Source organism: Ctenopharyngodon idella, chromosome 10 (genome assembly GCF_019924925.1).
Source record: "Ctenopharyngodon idella isolate HZGC_01 chromosome 10, HZGC01, whole genome shotgun sequence".
Taxonomy (NCBI): Eukaryota; Metazoa; Chordata; class Actinopteri; order Cypriniformes; family Xenocyprididae; genus Ctenopharyngodon; species Ctenopharyngodon idella.
Window position 1 is genome coordinate 11,794,798 of NC_067229.1, and position 13,424 is coordinate 11,808,221.

A 13,424-nucleotide genomic window follows, 5' to 3' on the forward strand; every position below is an offset into this window, starting at 1 on the left:
ACGCCCCCTTCTGGTGGCTCAAGGAACACGCCGATGTCTTCGTGTTTTTTCCATAATGTTGCATCCCTTATTTTTAAAAATAAGAGTTTACAGCAAATAACTTCACAAACAAAAAGCAATATTCAAGAGAAAGTTAAAATCAAGTAACTTTATTCAGATTGTGCAAGTCAGTACAGTTGACAGTGTATTAGATTTTCCTTCCTATGAAGCTAAGGCAAAATAATTTATACACTTCTATCAAGGTCTTACATTTTATGCATCTCTTAACTTGGAAATGGCACACATCCAGACACTATACTTCACAATGCATTACAATGCAAGTATGACTGTCTACAGGAAAGCGTCATTTAAGCAACAAAACAAGCCTTGACTAAAATCCCAACTTCACTGACTTTACCTAAATATATATAACCATGTCATTGTCCTCCATGTTAGAATTTGGGAAACGATTTATAACGGATTATCCGAGGAGCAAATGACACATTGTACTAGCACTTGGTCCTTAAGGGTTAGAATGGCAGGAGAAATCCTAAAGTTCAACATTGGAAACCATCTAAGTAACATGAAAATAAGCTTGTTTGACATTAAAGAGAAAATTGTTATCCAGACAAAATAAAGTGGCATTTGACCATCCACGTGGAATAGTGCACTTTAATATGCAGTAACAACACGAGTACTGCACATAAAAGTTGTTAATTTAAATTATTTTAATAATTAAAGACAGCATGTACAATAAAGTGGCTAAACATTAAGGCTTACAGAAAGGAAAATGACTGCCAAAAAGAAACTGAATGAGTCCTTTGACTGCTGCCAAAGAAAATGGTTGTTTCAGCGATCTATCTGTATACATGCTGCTGAACAGTGATTTGACACACACACACGCTCGGTAAATGTTGCGGTGCGTACACTCATGAAGAACAGTGAAAGCCAGGATGATGGGGAAAAAAAAAAAAAAAAAAAAAAAGCTTATTCCCCACATTAAGAGATTTTCACTAAACACAGCAGGAATACAATCATGCAATTTCCCCCCTCCCCCCAAAACCACTTGAAAAACATCTGCTGGCAGCACAAAGATACAAATAAAAGAAAAAGGAGACCAATGAACATCTCAAGACATTTACACTCAAGCAGAAGGTTAAAAACTCGCAGGGTGCACTATAATGTGCTACTCAAACTCAATACTCCTTATGTCTTCAACAGTAGTCATCAAGACACCTGAAATGAACCAAAGAAAACTCAGCTGGATGTGGTTAATATAAACTAAGTTGTTTTTTTACTTTAAAAAAAAATATATAATAAATTAGAATAATAAAATAATGCTAATATGGACAAACCATAATAAAAATATGTATCATATTTATTCAATTTAATGTGTATTTTTTTATATTCCATTACTGATTTTTTTTTAATAAATTTAATAAAAACCATAAAAGTAGTTTATTTTTTAAAGTATGTATAGACTACAATAAATTATTTAAATTACAATAAATAATTTGTTGTTTCTTTATCAAAATGTTTAAAATAACTCAATACAAAATATTTTATTAGTTTTTATTACATTTATGAATAGTCAATAATAGAATCCAAACATTAAATTAAAATGATTAATTTGAAAATGTCATAGATTTAATATAATAAACATTTAGATTTTTTTTAAAAAATGTGTATAGACTAAAAATAATTGTATATAATTAATAAAATTAATATTTTATTTTCATTTCTATATTAAATGCATAAAATACATACAAAAATTAATAAATAAAATATTTATTACAGTATATTATATTGAATTTATTAAGTTCATAATAGAATAAAAAAAAATACACATTAAAAATAATAAAAACAAATATTTTATATAGTTTACATTTTATTAGATTACATTAATTGAATTTATAAATAAATACTTCAAGAATTATACCTTTTCTCCTTTTATCAGTTGGAGTTTCTTTGCCGGACGTTTTTGTCTTTGTGGTTGGTAGCGGCATTGCTCTTCCTGTAAAACACAGCAGCACGTCAGTTCTCTCTTTGATGTGCATATGAAAGTCCTGAGCTAGAAGCATACTCAGGGGCTATTGTCTAGACTTCAACATGGCCTTTAAGTTCCTTTGAGAAAAACTGCACAAATATCTGCACTTCTCAATATCTCATCACAAATATTATAAAACACTTACAGTGGTGCAGATCCTGAGTCATCATCTACAGGAATCAGGAAGACATGGAAAGAAAAAGAAAAGAGTTAGACACTCATTTTACAAGATGACAAATGTAAAAGTCTACAGTCTACTTGTACAGTTACAGTAGATTGTCTAAGCTCTAGCTTGACAGCCTCAAGACAGTGAGAACCTTAAGTTCAAAAGCAGAGCACCTAATGAGTAATGTGATTCGGGGACTGGAAAACCTTGTTGATATTCTTAATTTGGTCATTTCTATTGCTAAACATGTACACGTCAACTAAACACCGCTATGGATCTTTTTACAGCACTACTAATGATGATTCATGCAGAATAATGCATTTACATTGACCATGCAGTCTGATGTTGGATTGAAAGGATACGTTTAGTGGTTTTCAACCCAAGAACAAACATTTCCAATTAAGTATCATTTGTTTGTAGCACAACCTCACCTACACATTTAATGTTGAGAAAAACATGGTTACTTTTCTGCATCAATCATGGTGAAGGCTCTCAAACAGCATTATATCACATTTGTAAACTCCTGCACTGGACTTCTGAAGTCAATTTAACTCCCAGAAACCTTCCTATTGAAAAACAACCACTGAAAAATGTCCTGCCTCAGGCACGCATGCAAATCTGTGGACATAACGACTGTATGGAAATGAAAAGAATTATAATTTGTGCTATACTTCACACCTAATAGACACTTTATGTATCGCAAAAAAATATTTAACATTTTTTTGAAAATTCCTACAATTAATAAAATCAATACTAAAATTTTAAATATAAAATGTTCATTTGATTATAATATATATATAGTGTGTGTGTGTGTGTGTGTGTGTGTGTGATACATTTATTTTGTGATTTAAGTCACAATAAAAATGTATAATATAAAAAAAAAAATAATAAATGCATACACAGCTTTGTGGGGGGTTTATTTATACATATTATAAATGTATAGAACATATACTATTTACTTTATTATTGTATTTTATCTTCTTAGACATTTGTAACTTCAAACTGCCATAAAACTGCATATATTAAATCACTGTTTTATAAAGATAAAATTCAAGAATATAGTAAATAAAAAGTATTTTATAACATATATGCATTTTAAGGGGGTTTAAAAAATGCTGTTTAAAAATAAGTAACTCGTAGTGTATATTATTTATAATATGTAAATATATGCAGTTTGTGGGCATTTAAAGTCACTATAAATGCTTGTTTAAAAAAAAAGATCACATTAATAAAGTTAATAGTATATTAAATTCACATTTATATAATATGTAAGATAACTATAAATAATATGCATTTTTAGGGGGTTTTAAGTCACTATATAATGTGTGACTATTTAGTAAAACATTAAAATATATTAGCTGCTGGCAAGGTTGTGCTTCAGACAGTTAGACACAATCAGAAAGCAACTTTAAATAAAATGTGAGTTGACGCCCAACAAACAATCTTTTAAAACAAAGTTGAATCAGAGTGTAAAAAGAGCCATTTGCCCAGGTTCATGCAGAAAACACACTCAGAACGACAACAACTGTCAAAGTAATAAAGTTGGGATTATATATCCCAACCCACCCTTGTTGCTATATGAGTGCTGCCTCTCAGAAATGAATGAGACGCAGAGGAAGTCACTGCTAGAATGTAGGGCTTAAGAATGTCATGCAATGAAAAGATGATGCAGAGAGCATGCGAGGCAAAATAACGTCATCCGTCTGAAATTTCATCTTAGTTATGCATAACACCTTGACATTTAAAACCCATTCTGAACTGCAATATGTCAGACTCAGCTAAACACTTTCACTGGCTACGGGAGAACCACTAAAGTTGCTTTTCTTGAAACTAAGTCTGAGGAATCTGGTTCATTTTATCATTCTATTTAAGACAAACTGCCAGTGAAAGAGTTGTACTTTTCAGGCTATCAGGGAGAGCATTCAAACTCCCAAAACCACTCGTTTAAGCAAATCCACTTCAGTCTGACATGCAGTTTTGAGCACTTACCACAACGTAAAAGCAGCAGCGAACGGAGAAATAAACAACGTAAATCATAAAAATAGACTCAGCTAAGGCAAAGCCACACACACTACAGCCAAATAAAATAAACATACAAAATCAAACTGAAATAGGATCTTGCACCATTACGTAATTCATAAACAAAAATGTAAAATTATATCCACTGATCATTTGTACATTCAAGAAAATGGAAAGTGAAATATAATTATGACGTAAACTGCTACATCACATACCGTCAGTGATCTCGTCGGGCTTTCTTCTCTTTTCGTAGACGAAGATGATGACGACAAGGATGATGACCTCAGCGACAATGCCGAGGAATGGCCACAGGGCGGCCAGCTGACTGCGCACACGCAGGTTAATCTGATCCTCGGCTGTTCCCATTTCACTGGTGCCGCGGCACACATAGGTGTCCATGTCAGTGTTGATGTCCAGATCTTTTATGGTCAGCATGGTCTTGTTAAGGGTGGTCTTGATCTCATACTTGTCAGTGCCATTGGCAATGTCCTTTATCTTGAGGACACAAAATTGTTATGCGTTATTAAGGCTGCAGGATTTGGTTCAAAAATCATATTGTGCTTATCTTGATAATTGCGGTGATTTGAAGAGCAACACAACATAATACTACTAATACAACAACCATAACCAAATACTATGTTTAGGGTAATCGAGTAATCTGTCAATTATTTTGTCGATTAATCTGATAATTTTTGTGGTAATAAAAATAGACCTAAGCCTTTAAAATACATAAGGCAATAATATTTGGTTCAAATAAAGTATCAAAAGCAATTAATCCTATGGTTTTGTTAAAATACATACTATTCTTAATATAAACAATCATCTTATGTACATTATGTATTATAAAAAATGCCTGCAGAGGGCACCAACGGCCTGGTGTTGTTACACTTTACAGCAGATCAAATCCTTGTTTAATATTGGCTAAAAGACATTTAATCCTTTTCAAGCGCAAGTTTAAAATATTCTAGCTGACTTGTCAACAATCTAGCTGGATTGTTATTGCCGTTTCCACTGATGTCTGACATCAGTGTGTCTTTTATAAACTCTAAATGTATTGTTTTTCTGGTGCTTATACGTATTTAAATATCTGAAACCTTAAACATTATGTGGCTGAAAACACTGCATTGTTGTGATATATGACAAGAGCTGAGAGCGTCTGTCTCACAGCCAAAGCGCAAAAGCACAGTTTGAATCTGGCAGTTATGTGACGTCGTTCTAAGTTCTTAACGTTCTAAATCCCATATGTGGGACCGTACTGCTCAAAAGGTTAATTCAAAGGTTCACTTAATCTTTAATATTTGGCCACTTCTTTATGACAGAAATGCTACAGCCACTGTAATTTCTTGAACAAGAACATGTGGACTTCAAAACATGCAAACTCAGAGCGAGGGTTTAAACTTATTTTGAAATCGCGATAAACAGTTAGCAAATTTAGAAACATATATAGCAATATAGTACTCTCCTGTGTTGGTCTAAGTTTATAAATGATTTACCTAATAAATCTAATGAAATGGCTCACATTGCGTTCCCAGATGAATGTTATAATCAACCCAAACTCATAACATATGCAGAGACGGAGTTTGAGACGCGCTCCACGCATGTAAATGATAACAGTTCATGTGGAGCAGCATGTAAATAAAGCGTATATAAATATATATTAAACCCACAGGGCATATATTTAATTAAATTAAATAATATTAATAATAATAATAATAATAATAATAATATTAATAATAATAATATTATTAATTATTATTATTACTACTACTAACAATAGGTTGAATACTATTTCTAGTAAAAATCTATATTATAATTCTATAAAATTAATAAAACTACTAATACAGTAATAAAACAATTGGTTGAACTACGCAAGACTTGTCATGCAATAAACAGACAGACATTACAGCTAGGTTAATCAATAGCATGTTTCTACTTCCAAGTATCAACTTTGCAACATTAAATCAACCTTCAAACTGCATGCCAGGTACCAATCTCATGTTATCACAATGGTTTAGTTAAGTCTTCCCTACCAGTTCCATGCCAGACTGCTTGTACCAAGTCCATTCATCAGGCAGGGGGTATCCATGGCTCACACATGTTAGGACAGCCTTGTCCTTCTCATTAGCACTTTCAGAGTGCTTGTAGGCCGCTACGTGTGGGGAAACTAACAGGAAGAGTATAATTATGGGTGATGAACAAACATTTATACAACCAATACAGCTGGAGTAACATCAAAAGCTCTTACCTTTAACTTTAATGGTCTCATTAACCTGAGGCTCTGACCTGAACACGCATGCATATACTCCAGCATGGTGGTAATCAATCTTTTCAATGCTAACAAAGAGAGAAAAACAAGCAATGAGACACACAAATCAAAACAAGAAATCAAGTATCCGCCCCACACTGTTTTATATGCCAACAGAAAGCCCTCAATATAACAGCACCATATCAATAAAGGTGGTGGGGAGGACAGTACAGTAAAGCAAATATGAACTATAAAGTAAACAGCTTTTCCAGTACACCGCTCAGGCATCCCCATGGATATTTTTCCAACCCAGCAGCTCTACTGGGAATTAAGGTCACTGAGTATGGAGTGCTGGAGGCTCTTAATAGAGAAGAGAGAAGACAGAGGCAAACAGAGAAGCTGCACTATATTTAATGGACCTAGATGGATGTTTAAAACCTAAATGTGCAAAGCTGATTACTTCCAAAAGGGTAAAGTGCTAGATTTCGCTCTTTTTTTTTTTTGTTTTTTTTTGTTTAGATAATTATTTACATGAGGTTAAGGAACATACCGATATTCAATGTAAGTGGCGTCACTGCTTGACTCAGATTTTTCAATCATCTTGTCATTCCTGGTCCAATAGTGGCCTTTGATGGGAGAGGAAGGGTTGGTAAGGTTGCAGCTTAGAGTTGCAGAAGTCTTGTTCAACACCACCTCTGGTTCGGTCTTGATGGATGCATCTGCCGAGGCATAAAAGCAAAAGTTACACAAAACTATACTTTCCATCAGCTTTCATAAAAGTATGACTCTATAATAGAAAAGAAATCCAGGAAACCAAGTGTTCACTGCTGAGTATCCTTTAAAATGAGTCTACCAACCTCTGGATTCGCTGTGGCACTGTAAAAATGACATTTTTGGACACATGACAGAACAAATCGGAACATTGCTGTCCAGATGTTCACCACAATGTGCACCAAAAGACACATTGCACTCTACCAAAGGAGAAGCGAAGGTACATTGGAGCTGTGAGCTACTGGGAAACATTGAGTGAGCAGTGTGTAACAAAAACATATGGGAAGAGGGAACAAAATTCAACCAACCAGCAACTGGTTTGGGGACCATGAGCTTATGAAAACCTGTTGTGGAAAAGCACTAGTTGTGCAATGCAGTGTGCTAAAGTAGTGCTCTAAAACCACCAAAAGGGTTAAGCCACACATCTAAAGAGCCTTTTAGAAGTTCACTGAAAGCAAACCACATTAATGAGACATAATCAGAGCCCTTTTCAGAAATGCATGCCAATTAGTGTATTTTACACTTTCTGACCTGTAGTAACGTTAACTAATCAATGCCATTTCTTTAAAAGGTTCAACTTTTATCTCACAAGCTCTAAGCAGTGATATGCTCAGATTACTATGAAAAAACAGACGGTGCTAGAGTAGAAGTCATGTGACCTGGCATGGGAGGGTGGCAAGGGAGGGCAAGGCAAGGGACAGTCTGAATCTACGGGACTTCCTCCTCTACACTAGTGGAGACGCCTCGTTTCCACAACATAACTCACGTTCAAATACTATAACGTTCGCTTGTGAGCGAATCCACTTGACTTTGGGCGGGGTCCTGAGGTCGTTGCGGTCAGGGTCGTTTGAGGCACGGCACTCGTAAACGCCTGTGTCGTTGAGCATTAGGTTGGTGAGGACGAGCGTGCTGGTGGCATGGTGAATATAGGTGGCGTTGATGCGTACGCGATCCTCTCTTGCGCCGTCAAACAGCTGAGTGACGGTTTCATCTGGCTCCTCGCCCTCAATGAACCACCACTGAACTTCAGGGATGGGGTTCCCTATGACCTCGCAATCCAGCTCGGCATTGTCTTCTATGAGTTTCATCTGAGACAACGGTGATTTTATGAAGCCCGCTGGACATTTGACATGTGAATGGGTGATTTGGGTTTAGAGTGGACAGTTCATTGAGATGATATGAATAATGATTAGCAGACAGGCAGTCAAAAAAATAAAAGAAATAGCAGAGGAGAAAAGAAAAAGAGAAAACGTTAGAATGGAAGACATAAAAAAGGCATACATAAGAAACAAATTGGATTTTGAGCATCATGATGTAAGACTTCAATACTTCATGACACCAAAAGCCAACTTAAGAACTTTAGAAGCAAGCATGAGTTGAAGCATGCATTAGCTTAGCATATCAAGAAAGGCAGTGAATGAAATTAGAAAAATTCACATGGAATAAAGGTATGAAGTAATGGTGATGACTAATGGGGCTTAAAGGGATAATTCTCCCAAAAATGAAATTTATGACATGATTTACTCTCCATTATGCCATTCCAAACCTGTATGACAAGTGTTTCAACGGTTTTTGACCAAAACAACATTGGACCCCTCTGGGGGAATAATATCTTTTATATATCCTTTGTGTTTCATAGAAGAAAGTCATAGGTTTGGCATGACATAAGAGTGATTTTAATTTGAGCTAAGTATTCCTTGACTTGTCATGTGATTAGTGGTCAACCGATATATCGCTAAGGCTGATGTATTGGCTGATATTTTTTCTGGTTGGCCAATGTGTCAGAAGTGGGTTGTTTATTTTGACAGCATGAGGAAGGCCTGAGCATCGGAGCTCACATTCTCCCTTTTCATTAGTTTACAATTAAAGAAAGGAAATATTATATGAAAATATTATAACATTTGTTTCTCTATTATTAGTAATATTTTGTTTATTCATTTTTAAATTATTTCTAATTTATTAAGTATGTAAAATATATATAACACTTCAGCAATTGTTATGCATGTGTTTAACCATCTTTAAATTAAAGTGTGATGTCATATCGGCCATTATAACAAGTACATATATATCTGTTGACCACTACATGATTGTGAATAAATACAATTGACATGAACAGTGTAAATGAGACAAATGAACCTAAAAACAACTTTTTTCTTTTGAACCATGAACCACGAACCATTCTGCAATTCATGTAGACTCGAAGCATGTACTCCAGAGAAAAACAAGGTTGTACTGTGCTAATCCCCCATGGAGAACTTCAACAGAATTCTTCTGATCACCTTGGAATAATACACACCCTGAACGACATGGAAGTACGTGCGTAGCAGCTTGAACAACAACCCTCCACATCAATGAAAAGAACACTTTGAGATCTGCCTCAGACCTGTTGTTGCTTCCTGCAGTATAGCACGTTTTCAGTGTATTTAACTTTGAAACAAGAGTAAGGTACTGCTCCCTTTTTGTCCGTTGCTGAGGGAGGAATGTTTTAGTGAGCTAGCCAGGGAGGGGTAAAAAGGGTAGATGTCCACAATCCACATTACATTCAGAGCAGTAGGACTCCACACATGCCTTAGGCCTGAAATAACATGTGCCCTTTGAAAGGAGAACAGGCTTCATTCATTTGACCATCATGGAAAGGTCACCTCCAACATTAACTAAGGGGACCAGAGAAGCCACAAATTCAAAACTACTCAAACAAGCTCTAAAAGGAATTTAAGCATATTTGTATACATAAGTGCTTAGATTTAATGTTACCATAAGACAGACACATTGACCAAATATGTCAAGCCTAAATTGTAAATAATTCCAAACAGGGAGAACAGTAAAGTACAAAAGTATCACTTGGTACAAAGTCTGCCACTACTAGATAATTAACTTAACCTGTTCTAGTAAACAAGTCAATAAGTTTACCTTCTCACAAGCTGACATGTGGATTAACTGGCAGAAGAAATACTGACCTAAGATCACTTGTTTCATCATTATAGTTTCTTGGGTCAAGCCCATGATTGAATGCTGATAAATGTGGGATATCCTTCCTTATGAAAGGTATTAAACTACACAGCATGCCATAACTGTTTAAATCACAAGGCTTTTAAGATTGCTAAATGTACAAGGGACATTAATCTTGATTAAACAAAAGTGCATAAAATGCAACATTTGTCATCGACTCAACTCATTCTGATGGCTTCTATAAGAGATTATCTAAGAAGCTAACATAATAGATATCTCTCCTGCATTACCATGAGACCACACAACTTAACTAAAACATGCATTACAAAGAAGCATAAAATGGTTGGTCCCACAAGGTTAATTAGTAAACCATTGTAAATCGCGCATCTTTATTTAGAACAGATTGTCTCGATTCAAACGAGCCCACATAACATGACGCGTAGATCTTGAGAAAATTTTGTCTTGGTTTGTCTTTTTAGTTGTTTTTTTTATTTGCAATGAAATGGAAGTAGTGATAGATATATTCTTTCGAACTGTGATGTTAATTTGTGACACACAGACGAAAAAGGAAAGAAATGTTAGGCGGGGACTTGGTTCTATTCATTGATTGGATTTTGAGATGTGCGCATCACTCAAAAATCAAGGCAATTGTAGAAGGGTGGGGTTTAAACAGACTAAATGATTGGAGATGTCTGGCATACAGCTGTTGTTTTCACTGGAAGATCAAGTTATGACATTTTGATTTAACATTATGAGGTAAATAAATAAATAAAACATCAATGAATTATTCAGAATAAGTTCTTTAACATGAATTTACATTTCATGCTGACTTTAAGACTAGTTAACTAACACCCTCTCTAGACATTTTCCAAAGTTCAAAATGGCTGCTAATATCACACCAATCACAAAAAAAAAAAAAAAAAAAATTCCCTTTCGCTTTAACCCAACTTATTGAGTAGAGCAGAGCTGAAGATCGAGTACTCGGGGGAAAATCTCATTGTAATTCTGAGAAATTATGACTTCCACCATCCATCAAAGCAGCCTGACGTTCTGTCATAACGCATGTACTATGAGACAATGCAAGAACAGCATGAGCAAACCTGTTGCTTTTGCACAAATTGTATCATTTTGAGGAAGTATCAATGCTTACGTGCAGAAAAGCACCTCCTAGGGTGTTTGGCACTCTATTTCTAACTGTGAGCATGAAGCTGATTATGTTCGGATTTACCGACCCTGCCATTCATCAGCTGCTGCTGCTGCTGCTGGGGACTAAACAAATTATGATGGTGCCAGACCATAAAACAAAATCATTCTCATTACTCTGCCATTTTCATTCATCATGCAAAACAACTGATTTATCTAAAAGGATGGGAATGACATTTAATATATTTAAATACAAATTTACCAGTACATGATTTACATTTACAGCTAAACGCTAAACTGCTATACTTTCATTATCGTAAGTGAGCGATGATTGCAGGTCTACAAGTTCAGTGGGTTTGCATGGATTCCTGTGCCATTTCCAGTGATGGAACATTATAATGAGCTTAAGCTAAGCCTTTTACTGAACAAGGATAGACTAAGAGATGAAAATTGCTGCCTGGTGGCCTCCTTCATGCCAAATGATTGGACGAAACATGTTTTGCCTCCCTAAGCTTTCATTATAATTAGTTTACTCTTAACTAATGTTTTACTGTACTTGACAGCATGCCTCCAAAAACCAGTCTGCACCAGTTGTCATGGCTGCCTGCTGCTTACTGTTAGTACATCATTCACTGGAGTGACTGACCTGCCAGGGATAAGGACAGGCATTAATATTTTAACAAGCAAAGTTTGTATGAGTCCTTGTAATAATTAAACGTCAACTAAAAAGCATGATCCAGAGAGAAGATCCTCTTCAGTTTGAAAATGTGTAACTTAGAAAGCTACAACACCCCCTGTTTTGGGATTAAAGGTTCATTTTCATGAAAGAATAGCAAATCCACATGGTGGGTTTTGTGCGGTTTGTACTTTGGCTGTGAGGATCATTACTGTCGCTAACATCTTAACGTCAATTTCTAACGCTTTTTTTATTCATTGTTTCTATCAATATAGTATATAACCTAATTTTTTATAAATATTTTCATTTTTGGAATTTGAAAAGACTGAAAGAGCATTAATGAGAAAAACTATTCTACAAACATCAGCTGTTGCTATAGCTCTATGCTCGTGAGCCATTTCCCGTGTGCTCGTGCGCGACAGTTTGCCGACGGCTTAAACGGCTTTTTAACATTTCAAACCCTTACAAACGTTCATTAAATATGTGTTTCTTTATTGTGAGGTAAATTCAGTACAAACAGTCGGCTTGTTGTCTAGTCTAGGTCATGTTTATGTCAACAGAAGGCCTGTGAAAAATGAGCTCGCGAGCTACATGATCAACAGAAAAACGAGACGCCTTACCTGTCAGCGCCTCGGCTTGAAACCAACCGATACAAATGGCGAAGATTGCACCAAACAGCTTCCTTCTCATGGTGAAATGTTGTTAAATGTGTAACAGTTTAAATATCGGGCCTGTTTCTAGAGGATAACACGGTACTGCTGAAAGACCTCGATGAAGCCTCGTCGTCCTCTACTTGTTCCGAGCTTACTCAAGAACGCGCACGTATACAGGCGAGAGTTTCTGCGTCATCACGTCCGGTCCACAACGTCACCGCCTCATGTGCTTGTATGTAAAGTTTCAAAATTATTTCGACATCTTTGATTTTCAGAAAATTGCAGGCTCTGTCATTGTAACTAACCAAAACGCGTTTTGTGAGTATAATGTACGGAAATCCTCCAAAACAATACATTTGATATCATTTATACATTTAAAATTATACATTTAAACTTTTCCGTATTATAATATACTGAAAATTGAGTGGTTTTTGGTTCTGCATCATGATCCCTGGCTGACATGGATGTACAAGAAGCTCAAAAATTGAGCAAAATTTACACAATTTAGCTCCAAACATGAGTGGAGAAATAACAAAGCAAATGAAAGCAAGAGTTATTTAAAAAGTTCCTATGGGGAAGACGACATTTAAGCTATCGTCACATCACTTTAAATTTGCTTTAGTCATCATGTTTTTTTGTCATGTCAAGCTTGACAGACGTCATCTGTCCCTAATGAAAGTAGCACCAAAATAGAGATTCTGCTAAACTTCTCCCTTTATTTTCCACCGTAGATGAAAGTCAAACAGGTTTGGAACGACATGAGGGTGAGCAAATGA

General features: G+C 35.5%; 1 protein-coding gene across 3 annotated transcripts; it reads right to left on the reverse strand.

Moving 5' to 3' along the window:
• Positions 1–133: 133 nt before the first annotated feature.
• Positions 134–12,849, reverse strand: bsg (basigin). Of its 3 annotated transcripts, none has more exons than XM_051907953.1 (9): positions 12,616–12,848; positions 7,994–8,344; positions 7,007–7,175; positions 6,457–6,545; positions 6,242–6,375; positions 4,427–4,706; positions 2,172–2,184; positions 1,919–1,993; positions 134–1,215 (listed from the first exon to the last, which is right to left on the reverse strand). In XM_051907953.1, exons 1-8 carry the CDS (start codon positions 12,683–12,685, stop codon positions 1,933–1,935), a joined length of 1,167 nt encoding a protein of 388 aa, XP_051763913.1. In that variant the 5' UTR covers positions 12,686–12,848; the 3' UTR covers positions 134–1,215; positions 1,919–1,932. The 3 variants fall into 3 exon arrangements, with proteins under 3 accessions (XP_051763913.1, XP_051763912.1, XP_051763915.1); XM_051907952.1 differs by having other exon boundaries at positions 2,172–2,196; positions 12,616–12,844; XM_051907955.1 differs by lacking the exon at positions 7,994–8,344 and having other exon boundaries at positions 2,172–2,196; positions 12,616–12,849.
• Positions 12,850–13,424: the final 575 nt, after the last annotated feature.